The following is a 22,118-nucleotide window of genomic DNA, read 5'->3' as shown; positions in this document are numbered from 1 at the left end:
CACAGCAAATGGAGCATATAATATAGAGGAAGAGACATCAAACCAAACACCCATAACCAACACCAAGAGAATGAGCTAAATCCATTAATTTTCGCTCACCCACGGCAGTTGGCACCATTCCATTTCTAGCGAGTATAACTAAAAGGTATAAAAGAAAAAAGAAAACTAAATAAATACCAAATCACACATGGTGATTGACAAATATCAATCAGTCACAGAAATTAAACACATGGCATGTCCAATGGTATAGAATCTAGGAACACTGTACAAGTAAAATCTCTTTGTTTACAACCCTGAGGTTAAGTACTAATGAAACATATGGCCTGATCAACAACACTGTCATTCACAACTGAATAAAGCCACAATGCCTTGCAATGGAGCAAAATGAAAAACTATTAAATGAACTAGTAGTTTAAAAGGCAAATACTGATGATAACAATGATAATAATGAGTCAAAAGCAAAATAAAAATGGTAAAATCTAGCAGATATATATGTTAGATATATATATACATATATAATAAAAATGGGCTACCCAACATAGTCCTTAGAAAAAGTGAAGAGAGCAAATATATCATCATCATGGCTCTTTTCAGCACTGTTGTTGATAAATGAGTCAACTGAAACAATAAATAAGAGTGGACCATAACAAGCTGGTTGACTACACAGGAACAGGCCCTTGAGTGCTCCTCCTTGTGAGGGGGGCAACAAGTTGACACTGCAACACATTCCAGAGTCTCACAACTGGAAGCTAAAACAAAGAGACTAACTGTAATGGTATTTCACATCATTCATAATAAAAAGGTGATCAAAGCTCTCTTTTAATTTGGGTGTCTTGTCTACCTGCTTTTAGCAATCTTAAACTCTCATTTTTTTTTTTTTGTACAGTGATGCAACAAATTGAAGCATATTGCAATTATATCTACATGGAGGCAGTTAAAAACATGTAAATCTGTTTAAACTGGGTCCTAAATAGACAACAATATCAATTCCATTATCATACTGCAGTGTTAGATCATGCTGTCATTATTTACTATAAGCAACATTACTGGAACCCTTAGGTGCAATGAGGTCCACAGAACTGTGAAATGGAGAAATGGAAAACTGAGAAATACAGATAGGAACTGAGGCAGGAACAGAAGACCAAAAGGATTTTTTATTACATTATAACTGTTTCTTTTTAGCATTACTGTATATGACAATAATTATAGGTATAATGGGTGGGGTTGGAGGAGGGGAAATACAGTATAAGTGTAGACATACCACATCTGACTGTCTTTATATGATGGTTCATGCAGACACCACATTCAAAAGATCCCCTGAGCAATATGTACATACAAGATGGGCATATGCACATCTTTACACAGTTAGAAAATAAACACCAGCAAATAATATGCACATCTGTTAAAAACTATTATGCGCTCACAAAGTGAACTATTGATTTCTGTGCAGAGGATAAACGCTATAGTTTTTCACCATTAGTTGTTGGCTACAACCCCATTTGGTAACAACAGCATGCCACTTCTATTTTAAGCATGTCATTCCAATAAGCCACTGGAAAACAGGCATGTAGGAGCATCTATATTCATCTAGTTTTAATCTAACCACCTTATCAAACAGAAAAAAATTACGAAATATGCATTCAAGAAGAAAATTTATAATCGAGGCTTCTCATAGCTACTTGTGTGAATTTAAATTGGTGTCAAGGATGTGAGTGAAGATGCATACATCAAAGTGATATATATATAAATATGTATAAATATATATATCAAAACACGTCCAAGGTTACTTAAGATTTTCTGTCTGTGTCCTCGCAGTGACATCCTGCGTATCTTTCACTGATGATAGTCAGCAATGTAGGGCATACTGTAACTGGATGCTCTCTGCTACTTAACAAGAATTCAACAATAGGAAATATTTACAGCCCACTTCTTGTAAACCACTAAGATAACAGTAGCATGGATATTTTCATTCTGTACTGTACTGTATCTACATAAAGGCTTGTGGTAACATAGAATTCAATTGTACAAAGAGGGAGATAGTACTGGTGTTCAGTTGGTCAATTTCAGGCAGTATAAGGTGATATATTATTTCCCTTCGCAAAGGGTATGAGGGATAAGGAAAGAAGGAAAGACAAAAGAAGAAAAAGAGAACTATGGCAGCACAGGTGGGCCAAGAGCACGCATTAGGGCATCACTTACCGTTAGGAACTGCAGCTGCGGGTTTCTTGGTTTGAACACGTGCCGTGGCATTGTTCACCTGGTATTATGACAAATTATTTAATCAGTTGTTAATGAGTTTACTGAAGATTGAAAACTGCTTCAAATATAACAAAAACCTCATATAAACTAAATAATCAGTAATTTTTTTCTAATATTAAAGAACAATATACTGTAAAATAAGCTAAGTTCCAATACTGCAAGAATGTACAGCACTGTATAGTATAATATATCAGAATTTACAAAGTTGCAGAAGGTTAACTTTAAAAAAAAATGAACAAACAATTAATCAACTGTTATAGAAACACAACCCTCATAGACATTTTTACCTCAATCTTACGACCTTCAACAACAGTGCCATTTAACGAGTCTCTGGCACGATCTGCATCGGCTGCTGAAGCGAATGTCACAAAACCAAAACCCTGAAAAATCCCATACAAAATTGAGAAAATTAACACATAACAAGGAAGAAATACAGTACAATGGTATATACAGTATGTAAAAAAGAATAGAGTATTTTCAAAACTTGAAGTTAACTACAAAGTATTTTCCAGAGGTTGGCTACATAATAATTGCAAATTTTTTCAGTACAGAAGTATACTATTTTGTAACATTCATACAAAAATCTTACCTTTGATCCACGCTCATTGAAGATTATTTCAACATCTAAAATTGTGCCAAATTTCTGAAAAAAATTATGAGACATGAGATTCTTATGCACTGGTGTATTTTTCATATATCATATAAGCCTGAAAATGGCATATATTCTACCAGCTATACCTTTCAGTATATATGAGGGTTCAAGTTTCAAGTACTAAAATTTCAAAGAGAATAGCATACATACTAGGTAATAAGTAGTACTTTTCTCTTTTTTTTTTTTTAATCCATTATCAAACATAAAAATATTGTCCTGCTAAATATTCTTGTAACTCCTATAACCACAGTAGGTCTGGATTTTTTTTTATGAGGGATTCATGGGAGACTAATAAAAAGTACCACAGCATCCTTATTGCCTAAAGAAACAAACCAAAATCATAACAATACAGTATTAGTTTACCTTCGAAACCAAACCATCCTTTTTCTTAAGTATTCAGTAAAAATCTTATTTTTTAAATGTCATTTTGGTTCTACCTAGAACATCTTCCTTCCAAGTTCTCTTATCACAAAGCAATATAAGTGATGCTCAATTTTAATCCTCTGATAACACAAGCATCACTTCAATTTACATTATTCATTTACAGCAATGATGTCAATATTCATTACAACCTTATCCTTTAGCTTTGTCTTCATAATTGCCCCTTCAACAACAACAAATAAAAATACAGTACTGGGCTAACTGCTGCCTTGTAAATTTTAACCTGATATTGATGAAAATCTAATAAAATTAAAATGTTTTTATTGATACAACAAACGTTCTACAGTAACACCTCGGTATTCAAGTTTAACTCATTCCAGGAGTATGATCGCAACCCAAAATAGTCACAAACCAAAATAATTTTTCCATAAAAATAAGGGGAATTCACTTTGAGCTCTTCATACATTCAGAAATACACATATACCGTTATTTTCAAGTGTGTAATGTTTTTTAAAGAATAAATTGTAACCCTTATCATCAGAAATTAATACAAATTAATACACGAGAGGAGGACGAGGAGGAGGGGGTTACTGCTTGAAGGAAAGAATCTCCCTCATTGAGAACTTCAGGTAAAATAAATATCTGGACTTATACCTCTTGATCAACATTTACTATCATTAACTGAATCACTTTAAGTTTTATGGACAATATCGTCTTCTTTACTCTTTCATTCAATCTAGAGACAATGTTTTTGTCTTTTCTTTACATTTGTATGGAAATGGGACATTGCATTTTCCATAAATAGATTTAACGCTCACCCTGCTAGAGCTTTATCTGGGTGGATGTGTGTCAACAAAATTTTGCACGGTTTCCCACATTTTTAACATTTGCGTTTTTTTCACTCTAAGTTAGAGGTTTGTCACTCTACCACTTCATCTGATTAAATATCCTCCACTGCCTTCTGTTGCTATTCCTTATGCAACTCCAACAGCTCCTAGGTCATTAGCTGCTATATGTTCCTCAAGCAGATCGCTGATGTCATCCCTGTCCACCTTAAAACCTTTTGTCTTGCCCAAAGACACAATTTGACGGTTAACTTCCCCCCTCCTGCATGAGTTTGAACACCTCAAAATCCTGTTCTGCAATTAATTCAGGTCACAGTTTCCTCATTGCAGAATTGAGAGCTCTCTTTGTTACCTCTTCCCAGGCTTTATCAAGGACTTTGAAGCAACTGACAATATGGAAATGTTCTTTCCAAAACTCTCAGATGAACTTGGTCCGTTCAGTGACCTTGAACATAGCTGGAGCATTTCCTTCATGCACATTTTTGTCAAGTTAAAACTCACCCGCATATCCATGGGCTAGAGAATTGGAGTGGTGTTGGGCAGCAGGAAATTGATAAACTTGAATTCCTTTATCAGGTCCTCTTCAATGGCTGGAGGTTGGGCAGGAGCACTGTCCATTAGTAACATGGCTTGGAGTAGAAGGCTCTTGTCCATGAGGTACTTTTTGATCTTGGGACCAAGAACCTCATTGACCCACTGCACAAATAAAATGCCTGTAACCCAAAACATGACAAGTTGCTTTTTCTGTACCTTGTACTTTTTAAATCCTTGAAGATTCTCCAATTGATACACAAGGAGAGGTTTGATTTTGCAATCCCCGCTGGCATTTGCACAGAACAGCAGGGTTAGAAGGTCTTTCATGGGCTTGTGACTGGAAACTGCCTTCTCTTCTGCAGTAATGAATGTCCTCCTGGCCAACTTCCGAAAGACCAGTCTCAGGGAAATTAAAAACTTGTTGTGGCATGTTAAACAGGGATTCCACAAACCTTTTAATATCAGACAAAAATGCCTCTGCTGCCTTTCAAACCAGCCACGGCTTGCTCTGAATACTCCTTTTTCTTGGTATGCTAACATACCTAGCTCATTTCTCAAGATGACGGCATACAAAAACTTTGCCTTTTCAAAAAGCATATTGTCAGTTATCATATCTGCTCCTAACTGCTTCTAATTGATCCATAGGAGAATAAAGTTCTCGACATTACTTAGAATACTCAGCTGTTGTTTCAGCAAAGAAAGAACCATTTTCACAGCTTCAAATGTTTTAATTTTTTTTTTCTCCTTTTTAAAGCTGATAGGAAAGATGGGTGAAAGAAGAATGAGGTTGGTTAGCTAGCTGGCCATGGTAGAGAGTATTTTTGGAAAGATAAGTACCTGTATTAGTAAGAGTAATATAGTGTGGTTTACCCACAATTTTGTTATGGTTTCAAGTTAGCATTGCACAACAATTTCCTATTTTCTTTTACTTTTTGTTTTCTGGTATTTTTAGCTACTGGAGTAGTACAGTATTTGTTGGTGAAATTAAATCTTTGTGGATTTTGCAAAATGGGAGAGTTGGAAAGACCTGGGAGGCCTTGTAGTGAGGCTTCTATATATCTTGTTGATTAATGCTGTTTTTGGCAATTTTATCATATCTCCTGATGGAGGAATTAACGAGTTTGAGTACAAATTAGGTTCATTTCGGGGTGTGAATTCTTCACCTGATAAGTCATCTTCTGAACTTTCTCCTATTCTCTCTTCACACTGTGTGGAATCCGGCATATCCTGCTTTATATTCTGAAATGCTTGAAACTTCCCTGCTCTGCTTTTCCAATCCTATTGTCATTTGTTCCTCTTCATGGTACTTTATACCTTATTTATTGTTTCTTCAGCAAAATGCATTGTTGGTAAATTGTTATCTGCTAATATGCTGTTTATTATTGAGGGATAAAGCCATTCGTGATGCAGCCCCAATTTTATTGCTGTATTTGATAGTCACAATTCTTTTCTTCTTGTTTATTATTTAGGTTATTTGTACTAGTCTGAAAATTCCCCATGTTAGTAGTTGTTACTTTAGCGTAACTTGTACCTATGTTTGTAGTGGTTGTTGCATCTCTGTTCGCCCTTATCTCGTGCATTTTCTTTTTGATTAGGATCTTTTCTCAATGCGTATTTTCCTGCTAAAGTTCTATGTTGTTGATTGCAGCTGACACATTTTCTATATTTTCTGTACATTCCTACACTATTTTAGAAACTTTTAAGACAACTTATGATACACTAGAGGAAATAATCATGAAATACATCAAGGTAGCAAATGAATAAAATTTGGTCAAAACAATGAGACCAACAGTTAATCTTGGTCCTCTATATGCTAAGAATATATTTACCAGTGGTTCCAATGGGGAAAAAATTAAAGAAAGCAAAAAAAAGTATCATAAATGTCTGTGATAAATAAGTGCATATGTTTTCCAACCAACCAGATATGTCATGGAAAACTTACAAAAGATTCCTATTCATGGAAACTGAGGACTCCCAATATCCTCCATACTTGTCTAATTACCTAGGAGTGGAACAACCATTACGATAAAAGATACATTGTTATCTACAACTACTTGATTCACCACACCCATGTAGTCCATTCTACTAACCACCTGGTTCGTACAGTTAGCAACTATCACCAATGAACTGCCAAAGCATAGGTGTGAATTTCAATCATGTATTATTACTGAGATTTTTTTAGTATGTCTATACTATACTGACATCCTGGACCAGCTATAACCATGCCTTAAGACATAAAGTCTTTGCTGTGGACTTCCGAATGTTTTCACTATGTTTACAAACTAGAATATAAAGGCACCAAAGGGACCACTATTCTCAAAACTGTCCAGGTCCATCCACCAAGTACAGAATCTTCACTACTCTTATTCTTGCACTATAAACTGATCTTTACCAAGATGAAACAATGACTGCATTCTGAATTCTTCCCCAAGTAATGTCTTAATAAAGTTAGGTATTTTAGGAAATAAAACTGTTTCAAGAGACTTGGGGCTAATACAATGGTCTAACTGGCCAACCAGTGCCTCTTTCAGATACTGTACTTTGCTGCGACTCATAAGGACTCGACTTTGACAGGTCAATAAGGATAACTAGCACTCACTGCTAGACCAGCAGAACACTTCCTCTGAAGATGTATCATTACACTATTCAAAAATTTGGATGGAAAAATATCCTTTGAGATTATTCTTACTGCAACTGGGACCATAATTCTTGACAAAACAGGTACAGAGGACATGCCAGCACAATGAACCGAGAACCACGATACATAAAATTTTTCTGGTAAATGGATACCATAGGCTGGGATGCCATTCAGTACAAAAGTGGAATGGGGAGAAAACCGTGCTGTTGGCCTATACAATAAAAATTAAGAAGTTGGACAGTAAGATGGATGAAAGGAAACATCAACGGAGATAAAACTGGTTCAAAGTGGCTACAATAAGGAGCTCAAGCCAGATTGTGAAAACCCTTGAGCAGTGTACCCTATGAGGTGTACTGATGGCACTAGCCACCTTATGGGGACTACTTTGGTAATATGTCCATAAGGTAAATATTACTGATCTTGAGTGTTGTGCAGCCATGAGGTCCAAGACAAAACACCCTTTATCGACATGGGTTACCTCAACAGATTCTGTGATAACCGATGCTTTTACAATTCATGTATTGTTGAAGCTTAAAAGTACACTATCATCAAATTAATAGTTAAAGTAGTGGAAATAAAAATAGTGTAAAAAATAGTAATCATCACACTATTCTATGTAATGTACAAACACAAGGGCATAAAATACCACTCACCCCAAACATATTTCTAAGGTCAGGATCTCTAAATCTGAAGGGGATATTGGAGACATGAAGTCGTTTGGGCTGTTCTTTGGCAGGGGCTGGCGTTCCGGGCTGGCCATTTGCCGCTCCATCACCATTTTCTCCTTCACTCTGAAATAAACATAAACACGTTAATTGCTAAGACATCAATAACAACAACAAAATCTGAAGAAGTGTAATTATTAAATGGATAAAACTCTCAATTCATATTTAAAGCCAAAGTTTATCTTACTACCTACTGATCGATTTTTATAATAAAGACCATTTAAATATGTGGAACATGTTCTCCAACTCCAGCCAATGAAATTTGTATTAAGGTCGAAAATTTCAAGAAGTAGATTACCACGGTTTTTATAATAAATAATCTACTTATCGCATTTATCAACCTACCTTCCTAATTCATTTGTATATTAATAACCTTTGAAACTATTTCACCTAATATATTTCCTACTAATTTTACCTCAACGCCACAATAAATTCACAATCGAACCTAGGGATACCTGTACTTGCAAGTAAAATACAAACGTGAGTTGTACCATAACAATGAGAATAAAATTAGTGCATTTCGTCTCTTAAAATAGGCTGCCTTAAAGGTGTTTTTACAAGGACAAAACTCATGCAGTAAAAGGAATGTTCGTAGTTACATTTCCACGGCTTAATCACAATTTTATTTACACAGTCGAGTGTGTCATTAAGCAGCACAGGAACTATCACACTGACGATCAGCTGAGTACCAAAACAAATCAGTACAGGTTAAAACGCCTGAAGGAAATTCCAAGACTAATGTGTAAATTTACATAAGGTTGGCTAATGTGTAAACTTATATAAAGATAACAATTTATTTGATGGAAAATCATAAGGGTTGGAATGAAGTCAGGCAAATATTTAACGAAAAAAAAAAAATAACCTTTTCGAGGAATTTTCAAAAGCAAAATTAGAGATTGGAAGTTATCCTATTTATACAAAGTATTTGTTATTGGCGTTAAAAGTAAACTTTTGCACAAGTGCATACATATAAAGGCTTACATTACATTATTTTAAAATTTGAAAATGAATTTCACTTAAAATACCAACGATTAAGTTACAAATTCAAAAGGAACTAGATTTCCTTTTGTGTTGCAGAAAGATAATGGAACAAGGAGGGTGTCAAAACGGAATAGGTAAAAACTTTTCGTCAAATATAAAATGTTAACGATGGAAATTAAATTCTATTTATGCTTGGGTTGAAATGAAACAATACATATCAAGGTTAAGAATCAGTTATTTATGTAGAGCAATTAACCCGTTTCATAAACATTTACGGTACAAGTATCTCATTATATCAAGGATTCTCTATTAATGCTTAATAGTTATACTGGTATAAGCTTTATTCTTTATTCACATAAGGATACTGAAGAGAGCATTAAAAGAGAAGAAAATCAATTTTACTTTTGTTTAGTATTCATCATGTCTCATTACGTTTGCGTATAAATTCCCCAGGGTGAGAACAGCTGGTAAAGGGAACAGCGTGTTTCTAATGAGAGAGAGAGAGAGAGAGAGAGAGAGAGAGAGAGAGAGAGAGAGAGAGAGAGAGAGAGAGAGAGAGAGAGAGCGTTTTTAAGGCTTAAACAGGACCTTGTTTTTCATGAATTATACAGTATATGCATTCGCGGAGTCTTCACATTCTTATACAATATTTGTTATTCACTAATACACACAAACAAAGCCACTCCAATAACTAAAGATATAACAGACCCCTCACACGTCTCAACTGTCGACCTAACCACGCCAGGACTCCTCAATGCTGGGAGGAATTACGCTGATGAATGGCACAACACATGATCATTTGCTACTGGCAGGCAGGGCAGCCGATCGGGACTACGGTCTACACTCTATCCCAAAGCCAAATCAAAGTCCTTCAAAAAGACGGCAACCGTACTCACCCCCATACAAATGGGAAAAAACCATGTTAATAGAAAAAGATTTATTATTCATGGAGGGTATGCATGTCTATTTAAATATTCTCTACGACTATTCACGTAATCCGTATGTCATTCTTCAATGTAAAAATAAAATATCTAACTCTTGGTTTCCTGGTATCATTCAAATGAACTTGAATTAGCGATAGAATAAAGAGATGATTCACAACAGTCGAGGTCTTTCTAAGTAATTCTAGGCATAGGGCCTCAACTATAACAATTAAGGTGGTGATGATAAATAACACGAAAACAAATATAAACCGTCCTTCTACTACGGGAAACTGGAAAGGGATTGCATCAAAAGGAGATTCCAGTTCCTTTACTTTAATAACTTTAAGGGTTGCTTATCCGGTCCTGTACAACAGGAGAACCCTCCTCTCTACAGGACCGCCACATTCGTTATACCATGTTCATTTGGGAGCATTTAACATTTCACACTGCGTATTGCTCACTTACTGTTAAATCGTCACTATTCAGCACTCGCTGAATAAGTGTCTCTCCAGTTTCCTTTTGAAAGCCTTAATGTCTTCAATCATTCAGATGTCTCGTGGGAGCTTATTGTATAGTCTCGGGGCCGCATATCTAAAGGCTCTAGAGCCTACAGTTGGACATATATCTGGATTCCAATAGTATGAAACCATCTGTAACTATTCTCGTGTAAACTCAGTAACTATTCTCGTGTCAACACAATTTGTTGGCTGCGCAATATGCAGCACAGATATTTTGGTTGTCCGGTTCTGATAACTTGGTGGGTTATTGTACATAGCCTATACTAAATTCAATTCTCTTTAAGCTTCCACACACACAAAAAAAAAACTATATAAATTACTTTTCTGAAATAATTCACTTATTTCCAAAAAGATCGCCCTAAGTCATATCCCTTTTTACTTTAGGATCCGTTGCAGTGACAAATGAAACTCAAAACTTTCTTCCATCCCTTGCTTGAGGGGACACTTAGGGCACACTATTATATCTTATTTCACTTCCTTTTGTTCATAGTTTTTTTTATAATTTATCTTATGAAAGATTTATTCTAGTGTTGTTACTATTCTTAAGATATTCTATTTCAAATGTTAATTACTTCTCTTGTTTATTTCCTTGTTTCCTTTCTTCACTGGGCTTTTTTCCCCGTTGAAACCCTTGGGCTTATAGCATCTTGCTTTTCCAACTAGGGTTGTAGCTTAGAAAGTAATAATAATAATAATAATAATAATAATAATAATAATAATAATAATGGTCCTAATGTTTCGAATTTGAACACTCAATCATTAGTTATCGAATCCACAACTCTTAAATTTAAAGGTCTATCCTTAGAATTGTCGAATAACAAGTCAAAATTCTAGAAATTAGTAAAACAGTTAGAGCAATTTTAGGCCAAATAATAATTATAAAAAAAGAGAGAGAGAGAGAGAGAGAGAGAGAGAGAGAGAGAGAGAGAGAGAGAGAGAGAGAGAGAGAGAGAGAGAGAGAGATCGTTAAGTCTGAATTGAGGCACTGCGGTGGCAGAGGTCATTTCCTTATATTGATTATTGACATTCGTCGCCCAGCTTCTTTTGCTCCTATTCTTACACGCTATTCGTCATATGTTAAGAGTCGTGTCAAATCAACACTTCAATTGAAGTCAAAATCGCCGTAAAATTATTGGGGAAGAGGCAGGAATTATCAGCCACGCAAAAGAAGTGTTGAAATGCAATGTGGCAAAAAATTCCGAAAACATGAATGACAAGACTGAAATGTTAACGTCGGTCAATGTATATATATGAACAGTACCTTAAAAATAAAGTAGAAGAGTTAACTAATTCCTAAAAAAATACATAATCGTAATAAAAGCTTTGTTTCCTTTGGGTGGGTTAAACAAGCAGTCAATACTTGGAGAAACCAATAAAATCTTTTGACACTTTACCAAGAATTATAAAAAAATTAGTTTTACACAAAATTAGGCGATAACTTTTATATGAAAGCGGAACAGACTCTTTGTTACTAATTAAGATACATCCATTGAAATACACGAAAAAAAAAGTTATCGATACATCGTTTGAGATATACTAGCTGTTTAGTTATTACTTTGTTCAGCTCTTCTTTGATCACCGACCTTCACACAACTGTCCTTTTTTCTTATGCCAGAAACGACAATCTCTCTACAGTAGTTCATAAATAATACCAAGTAACAACCTTTTACTAATAGTGCATTACCAAAAGGAGAAACAATGACCTAAAAATTCCCCCCATAATACAAAATATGTACACGCCTTTGTCTGTAACAGACAAAACTAAAATGTAAAATAAAAGAAAAAACAAAACTGTCTCCCAGAATTTTTAGCAATTTTCTTTCTGCGGTCTCATTGCAGCTATGCGGCAAAGCCAACTCAGTTTTAAAAACCAGTTTTCCAAATGGGGGAAAAAACCCAACCGCTACCAATAGTGACCATCTGGCGCCAAAGAGGATACACTCGAACCTCTGGCACCCAAACGGCGCCAAATCAATACACAGAGATCCTGTGACGCCAAACAACAGCAACACTGATGGTGGCGACTGCGCTTTTCGTCGCCGTCGTTTCCCCTTTTTCCATCTCCCTCCCTAAATTCAGCTTTTAGAGAGGGGGTGGAAACGCTCACAAAGGAAACTGAGGGGAATTCTACCCCCTCACCCTCTCTCTCTCTCCTCTGAAATTTCTTACAGCGCTATTATTATAATTATTATCATTATTATTATTATTAGCTACAGCTACAACCCTATTGTTTAAAAGCAGGTACTATAAGACCAAGGGCTCCAACAGGGAAAACTAGCCCACCGAGGAAAGGAAATTATGAAATAAGTAAACTATATCAGACTTCCTAAATAGAAAATAGAAAATATCCTAAAATTAAAAACAACGTTAAAATAGACCTGCCATATATCAACTATGAAGAGAGATTTTTATCAATCTGTTCAACATAAAAACATTCGCTAGAAGTTAAAACTTCCACCGATTTAACTTCTTGATTGGGAAGATGTTTCCAATCTGGTCACAGCTGGAATAAAACTTCTAGAATACTAATGGAGAATGCATGACTTTGAATTAATAGTATACTTGGAATTAAGCGCAGGACCGTAGAGTCTGGGAAGATCCGAGTGCAATGGATGATCGGAATTATGAAAAATCGATTGGAACATGCATAAAGAACTAACAAACGACGATGCCAGAGATTAATATCCAGATCATAAATAAGAAATTTAAAAGGCGGGAAGTTTCTATCCAACAAATTAAGATGAGTCGGGAACTTCCGACGAGACAGGCAAATAATAATCGAAACAAAGTAAATTGAGCGAAATAAAACATCACCTAAGGTTATACTGATAAACAGAAACCTTAAAAAGACTTACTCAAATTATCAAAAGTTTTGACAATAACTTAAAAACTAAAAATAGCGAATTTAACATGACCAGTGGTATTATCCTGGTAATGATTTTCTTTCAAATAGATGACTTGGAAACAAGACCATGCTTAGAAGTAACCGGAGGAGCGTCTCGTTCATTAGCCTTTTTGTCATGTAAAGCCTAATAAATATCTAACTTCCCAATCACTGAATTTATATATTATAAATCCTTTAGAATTCAACATTGGTGCTGAGTCATTTACCTCAAAATATCTATTGAAGGTCAACAAACTACTTTTTTATGCAAAATACCCAGCCCCCCCCCCCCCCAACATGAGATATCTAAATCCTAACCATACATTTTTACAATTATTTAACCTAATTATTCGTATTACGTGTCCTTTTCTAATGTGGTCTCCAAAACAAGTATCTCGCAAACGACAGCTCTTTATGTAAATCTCCCAATGCTTCTTTTAGCAGACTCAAACGTCAAAATTTAACAACTATTTTCTTCGCCATGTTTACGTACAGAGGTAAATCTCATAATTCAGACTGCAATCCCAATCATTATCAAAGTACTAAGAGTGAATAAAACAACGTTTAAAACATTCACAATAAGAAAACGTTCCAAATATTCAACTAGTTTTAATATAATCCATATAATACTAATTCAGTAATGAGAGAGCCAATATGACCGACGAGTGGTTCCGCACACAAACCCTTAATAACAAGTCACCAAAGCTGACCGCGAAAACAAAGTTTGACAAGCTCCCCTTCCAGATGACTGGGTATAAGGAAGATCGTCATCGACCAATTACTGCTTTGTTTCAAAGCTCTTTGAAAACATTCTTTTGGTTTCTTTTTTAAATTGGATAAAAACATTTCCATGATTATGTAACAAGAAATAGCTTATTATCACTATGAACATAGATGGGGATTTTCTATTTGACTCATCATAGACGAGACTAAGTAATTAATCGTAGTTTGTCAATTAATACTAAAATTATTCCATGCATATATGTAAATACTATTTGCTTTGTTTAAGTAGCACCAGACGCCAGTCATAGTAACTAACATTAAACATCAGTCAGTACCTGTGATAAGCAACAAAGCAACATGACGAAATAAGGTTCCTAGTATAGGAAATAAGATGCTTATCACTGAAATCTGTATACATTAAATATACTTGCCATAAACTTCGCAGCTTACCGTCAGTTACATCAAGCAATTCCTGTTAGACTACAGCCAACAGGAAGCATTTCTCTGACACGTTACTTAAAATCTAAAATGTATTCTACTGACTCCTTGACCTACACACAACACTTACCTCATCACCTAATTCGTCTTTCGTCTCTGACATGACCTTATTGCCTACGAGTATTCACTTAAAATCAGATATGACCGACCCATTCTATGCTTTTATAAAACCAATACTTTGAATACTGTTTTTTGTAGAGATTTTCGTGTCTCTTATACATAAGATTTTCGTGTCTCTTATACATAATGTTTTGAGCACTTGTAACTGTAAGGAAGACGCGACCAAGAATTCAACTCCTTCAGATTAGCTAGTGCCCTTCCCCAGTGTTCCCCGCATCTTATCTTCAATAATGAAGGTTTCTTTCCAGTAACAATTTGCTAGGAGCAAACGAGTCTCATCTATGCAGACATTTTCAGTTCGATTTCTTTACTATAAATTAATACGATCATCCCGCACCTAAGATAAAATAAAAGAGAGAGAGAGAGAGAGAAAGAGAGAGAGAGAGAGAGAGAGAGAGAGAGAGAGAGAGAGAGAGAGAGAGAGAGAGAGAGAGAGTGTGTGTGTTATAAGTCTTGGCTGGCATCCAACTTTAAACCTTGAAAGAAAATGGTATCTAATAGATAAAAAGAGAGCTGGTCATTGCTGACGAGAATTGCAAAAAGGTAAGGATGAAGATTCGATCGTTATCTGGAACCCAATATCAAACACAAATCATACACTATTTCAGATGAAAAATTTCTCCCCGCTGTAAAATCAAAAGAAGGTATCAAGTTCTGCAGTGACAGGCGTATCAAAAATATGTGAAGAAATGTAAATTAAATATATATAAATATATATGTATACATTATACACACACACACACACACACATATATATATATATATATATATATATATATATATATATAGAGAGAGAGAGAGAGAGAGAGAGAGAGAGAGAGAGAGAGAGAGAGAGAGAGAGACGCCAAAAACCGACCGACTTGAAACATATCCTAATGAAAAAATAGACCAAAAATTACCAAACCAAAATACTTTGATAATCTATGTTAAGGGCTAAGAGCCCTTTAAATGAGCCCCTGATGGTACCAAAAATAATTTAGAGATAATAAGAAAACACAAATGGTGTGACATACATATATAACCCAAAAAATAGTCCAAGTAATTTCTTATCACATGCACTCTGGAAATATCGAACCTCCGTGTTACCCATCTACAATGTTCTAGTGTTCTCTTTGCAGAAATAGCTAGCCACCCTTGCCAGTACAGTATACACATTCATCACGACCAAGTAATATTAGGAACTAGTCTACGTTAGTTTTTTTTTCAATGTAATACGTTTTAACACTTCAGGATTTGATGTCAGGTAAACCACAAATCTGGGGTGTATCAAAATGAATTCTTCATGAATAATATATGACCTGAAGAACTTTTTCCTTGTGAAAAGACTAGGCTGATTATAACAAAATAAACAATAAATATTGATAAAAGCTTTTCATAAAATACATGGCGAAACAAAAAGGCATTACTCAATTGAAATGCATTTGCGATATTAATTATTTTACGAAAAGACTGGGTCAGCTCTATTAAGATTCAATATCACAAGACACTACATAGAGCAAAGTGGCATCATATCTCCCATCTTAGATCAGTTTTTAACTAAAAAAAAATCTGAATACAAGAGCTTCAAATTTCTCTAGATACCAATTTAAATTAAAAATATCTAGGATGCAAAAAAAGTCTCCAGAACTATCTAAATAGTTCAACAAACGGCACAATCAATCAGCCATTGCTATCTTGTGCCATTTCACTCCTCACCTCTTTACTTAACTGATAGATGTACGGAATACTTACGGGGGACCCAAAAGGAAAGCAAAGAGAATAATTTGCAATGCTGGACGATCAATCGCATTCAGTGGTAAAGAAGTATGGAAATATCTAAAGATCACAAAAATACACTACTTGTGTGTATGAGAGAGAGAGAGAGAGAGAGAGAGAGAGAGAGAGAGAGAGAGAGAGAGAGAGAGAGAGAGAGGAGAGAGAGGAGAGAGGCTGGCGACGTTTTAGTTATTACAAGTTTAGCTGTTACCGTTGATTTTCAACACAAAAATTTTAATACACAACAGGATCCTAAATGGCTATATAGACGAAGAAGAACTTAGTCGAAATAAAAACAAAATACATTTACATCTAATACATGAAGTCACTAAAGGTTAAAATTACAATTGGAAGTCAAGCTTCCATAATTCTAGTATTCTTTAGGGTTAATATGAATCTTATTTTTAATCTACTTTAATCACAAATGATGACAACTTCGCTCATTGTCGCTAATAATCATACAGGATACTAAATGGTACATTTGAATGCAACTAATACTACTGTAATTGCATCACAGACAACATACAGGAACCCGGACTTGACATTAATTTTAGATTTAAAATATCTGACCCTTAAAACCAGCCATTCTCCACATCAATGTTATACATAAAAGATGAATTACTTCATACGCTACACTAACTCTTGGATCAATATTTTCAATGAGCTTCCCCACTGACCTTATCAATTGAAATCCTTACCTTAGTTCATCCTTTGTCCCTCTAGAATTTCGTATCAAAAATTTACAGTACTTTACATTCAGTCTTACACATTTCAATTACCGGTATATTTCTTTTACATATTTGAGAATCATTAGTCTTGCTGAACCGTCGTTTGTAGATCGGTCGACACATTGTAAAAACTTCAGGGCATCACAATCTCAATTACTAACAAAACAAAATTGGGTTATTCACTTACCGCATTAACTGCTGCCTTGTTCCACACCGTTAGCTACCACAGGTGGACCGACAGGTACTTGTACTGCCATACCCCCCGCCACCGTCGCCGCACTGCCAAAATGGGAAAAAATGCATTTAGAAAAGACACTTATGAAATAAAATCCGTTCATATGAAAAAAAAAATAAAAAATAAACATTGGATCTTCCAATGCAGAAAATGTATGATTGAAGAGCTGTGTAATTATTATAAATCACACACACATCAACCCAGATGCCTGGTTCTTTGATGATGTCCACGATTGAAACAGGTACAGAGCATTTGCAGTTCAAAGACAGCAGTCGTCTTTGTGTAAAATGTTGTCTCTAAACTTAAAGATGAATTCAGGGATATGACAATAACTTTTGAATGGCAACGCCTCTTTCCCTCAGTACTAAAATAAAATTATTCAATGAGTGTGGCATTGCTAACCAAACAAGTTAAAATATTACTTTAATGTATCCGAAAGCCCTATGTAAAATTTTCATCTTACATGGAATAATGAATATCCCGCTATGTTTCCCATCTGAATTGCATTAAAATCAATAATATAATTTCTAGTAGATTCGCAATGAAAAATATTGTTAGCATATAGATACAGCAAAACAAATAACTTATATATTGTAGACGTAGCCAAATCTTTTTCTTTAATGTAAGCAGCAAATTTACGTATGCGCTAACGTTAAAATTATGGATTCACACAAGAAAAGAAACCAGTAAAGAACCAAAAATATCTCAAAGTAACGGTACACCAATAATATTGTAGAGCAAATTATAGATAGTTAGGCGTGCCATTAGATTGAGTCAATACCTACGAAACAAACAACTAACCTACAAAAGTGCGTTATATGTAAAGAAATAAACCTTGGACAAGTTGTGCACATAAACAATTACCCATAGCATAACTTTATGACATAAATAAGCATTGGAACACCAATGCTCCATCTCCCACACATACAGTAATGGCAAGGCAATAAACTAAATGATTGAAATTAAATCATTTCCAAAAATAACAAGTTGAATATATAACACGATCACAATCAAGACAGTATAAAGCTGGTTACCTATATTGGTCCCAGTTACATATTACTACTGTACATTTGAGATCTCACAATCAATGATGCCAATGCCGCTCTTGATGCAAGAAGTTTGCACCCTTCGTTAAGAAACATGCGCGGATGGCTTAAAAATGGCCACCTGCCAACCTTCAGAAGTTCCTAGTGTAATTTACCATGAGACCATTTATGACATAAGAAAAAATTTACAAACGTAAGTAATGCTATCAACCAATTAACAGACTAAGACATGACTGGCACAGATGGATAAAGTAAAATCGGCTAAATTATTTCAACCTCAGAAGAAGAGTTTATGATTTTGACTCCATAAGAGAGAAGCAAGTAGTGTCACATGCTAGCAAGAACCTGCCAAGACTTTGTGAAACACAAAAAGGGAACTCACACTACAATATAACAGTGAAACACGAAAATATAAAAGTGTCGGCGTCTCACACAATGTCTTGGTTATCTGGAATATCTCTTCTTTTAGGTGATAAATCGCCGGGCCATTAGCGTACAGCCAAAGCGAGTTATCTAACTTGCTCTGCCATCTCCAGAGGTGAGAGACGAATAAAACCCTTGAATACACCTGAACTCACACCTGTTGGAGTGTAGTAGATCTAAGACCATTAAACTTTATATCTAATTTTATTACTTTCAAAGTGCGTTTACATTTCCGGACAAAATGGCCATCACATTCATTCCTTCGAGAACGTGAAATTAAATGAAACCTTAAATGCATTTCAAAAACTTTTCATTTAACTATCCCTATCATTTAAATCTGATTTTTTCATTTAAATTCCCTCAATTTTTTCAAATGTTTCGTTACTTTGTGTGGAAAAGATACTTTCCTTGCAATTCAACGTGTTATACAGTAGTTAAACTTGTCCGGCACTTCCAAGGCACAGAATTCAGGCCATAGGGTAAGGTGATAGGATCAGGAAGGCTTTCAGCTGCCATAGAACACATGAACGATGTACATCCTGATTCCCCACAAAAAGAAAACCAGCTTGAGGCTAATATCTTCATACCACGATACCACCTAATGCATTCTTTACATGATGTAAAGGCGTACATAATGAACTGCTGGTTTATCTAAAATCAAGAAATTATCACATAAATGAATGTAAATGAAGACACATGCATGTCCAATTAGCCAAAGTAGGTGACGTAACGTAGTAGTACAGCACCCAACTCATGATTGTTTGGTCCGTGGAACATTCCCGGTCTACAGCCCATCATTCCTCACAGCTGTTATAGCGTAATAGCTTTTAAACGAAGGAGGCTTGAAGCTAAAAATGCCATCCCTGAATAATAGGGGCGAAACTGGAAACCTATACCAATGTAAGGCACCCCAAGAAAGGTGAAAAGTGAGCACAGTCAAGACAAATAACACGCACCCATATACTCGTATGTATGTATGTATGTATGTATGTATTGTTGGTGTGTGCGCGCGGGCGCGTATATAGTAATACAGTACATTTTTACAAAATTGGGAGAGGCCTAATCTAGAGTTCCAGACAAATTTAAATGCGCAGTGGAAAAAACGCGTGGGATATTCACAAGGGCAGATTTCAGATAGCTTTATCAATACCACAACCACTTAAAAAAATAATGGTCTTAATTGCGTTCGTAACTTGGCAACATTGCATACAGAATGGATTATTTCTATATCTTAATGATGCGATACTTTGTCCATTAAAACCTCAATAGTTGACCAAACCAAACATTTCCCTTTTCATATTTCCGAAGGACCTAAATAAATGTAATATTTTCGTTCTTGAATTTAAATTCTTTAGATCTGTCATTTCACATAATACAATCCATCTACAAGTCTGCTCTTCATAATTATACTGTATCCTCGTTTCCAGTTTAGCATCGACTAGTGTCTGAAAAAAAACTGATGAAACCTTTGCTAATATCTTCCAAAACGTAAGAGTTTGCAACTCCAATACTCCTTCAAATTTGTCAATGTGTACGGGAATTTAGTCAAAATACTTCTTCTTTGTCTGCATCTTTTCCCACCTTATGTGGGGTCCATGTTTCTGGCCAGCGTTCTCCATCTACCCCGATTTACTAACATTTGTTTACCGTTGTAGCAGCAGCGTGCGTTTTTTAAGGTTTTTGAAACGTACCCTTTACATCGCCCTGCAGGCGATCCTTCATTCAATGCAGTGTTGTCCAAAATTTGAGGATGCATTCCTTTCATTGTTCTTGAGAATACGTATTGACAACTTCATCCCATTAACATCTATATATATAAGTTTCCGATACACAAGACTAAAACCAAAAATTGAAGCATATACCAATTTCAGAAAAAAATTGAATCTGGTTGACCTAAATCGAATGAGTTTGTAGTTGAAGAAATTCTAGTATTATGAATATGGTCTAGGCCATGTACACATTTTAAAATATAGAGATCGGTTCATGAGATCTTATTTCAGAATATCAAGAGTCCTACGATTTGTCTAAAGACCTAATAAATAATGTTTATTGGACATCTTAAAAAGCAAGGGAAATTCTAGGTAAAGTCAAGTTAAGAATCTTCAATAAATAATATGGCAGGAAAAATATTTGCCATCAAACATTCTTTATCTGGTACTTGCAAATCAGACACTGATTGACTGTAACGAAAAAATATCTACGTAAAACAATCAGATCTCTCACAGACACAAACCTGGAAAACCGGTATTTGTAGCAAACCATCCATGTTTACATTTACAATAATCAAAATATTGCCTAATAGAATCTGAAAAGAGAAGCCGTGAGAAACCAAACACCTTAGGAATCATTTTATTCTTTTATACCTTGATGTTGCTTGCTTTAAACACGCACATCACACATGGCACGACACCGGTCTTCCAATCCATGAAGCTTTCTCTTAAGCCACAATAACTAGAAAGCATTTTCCCCAGAACTAAGGAAACGGTGGCAAAGAAATAAGAACTTGTAACAGAGAACAGAGAGCTTTCATGAAAGTTTATTTGATATTGTGTGATATAAATCTAATGATGCATTAGCCTCATTCCCCCTTTCCGGTCATTATCCATGTAAATTAAATCTAAAAGGCGGTTTGCTAAGGTTTAGAATATTAATTTCCGATGAGAGAGAGAGAGAGAGAGAGAGAGAGAGAGAGAGAGAGAGAGAGGAGAGAGAGAGAGAGAGAGAGAGAGAGAGAGAGAAACTATCAAAACTAGACCAAACTAATTTTGATCTCAATGGATTTAGTCAGTCTATGACTGGCGAAATCTAAATGAGGTCCTTTGCCTCAATAGTCGTAAGAAGAGATGTTGATGATGATGATGAAAGTAAGAGTTCAAGGACAACTTAAGACCAACATAATCAATACCCGAGATGGGTGATTATTTTTTTGTTCAATTCCAGACACCCCCAGGAATTGATTGTGGAGAAAATAAGGGCAGGATGAACACTGTCCCAGCTTTCTGTGATAGTGATAGCTTATATCCGGACAGCAAGACAAGACACGGATAAAAGGAATGAATGTAAACAGAAAATTGATAAATATATGAATGGATGGTAAAATTTAGGGTTTTTTTTTTTATCTTACACTTGCTGAATACTCCATCATGATAAAGTACTGGCTCTAATAAGAGACTCAAAGACGAGTATATATATATATATATATATATATATATATATATATATATATATATATATATATATATATATATCT

The 22,118-nt window shown here is 35.2% G+C and overlaps 1 protein-coding gene across 1 annotated transcript in view; it reads right to left on the bottom strand.

Moving 5' to 3' along the window:
• The window catches only part of LOC137654686 (RNA binding protein fox-1 homolog 3-like), a 66,679-nt gene that overhangs the window by 34,253 nt on the left and 10,308 nt on the right, over positions 1-22,118 (bottom strand). Inside the window, 7 exon segments of the mRNA XM_068388562.1 lie at positions 100-138; positions 2,200-2,257; positions 2,547-2,639; positions 2,849-2,902; positions 7,963-8,100; positions 17,352-17,366; positions 17,368-17,443. Coding sequence (XP_068244663.1) covers positions 100-138; positions 2,200-2,257; positions 2,547-2,639; positions 2,849-2,902; positions 7,963-8,100; positions 17,352-17,366; positions 17,368-17,443 — 473 coding nt within the window.

This window comes from Palaemon carinicauda, chromosome 15 (genome assembly GCF_036898095.1).
Source record: "Palaemon carinicauda isolate YSFRI2023 chromosome 15, ASM3689809v2, whole genome shotgun sequence".
Lineage (NCBI taxonomy): Eukaryota > Metazoa > Arthropoda > Malacostraca > Decapoda > Palaemonidae > Palaemon > Palaemon carinicauda.
This window is presented reverse-complemented; position numbering and strand designations above follow the sequence as displayed.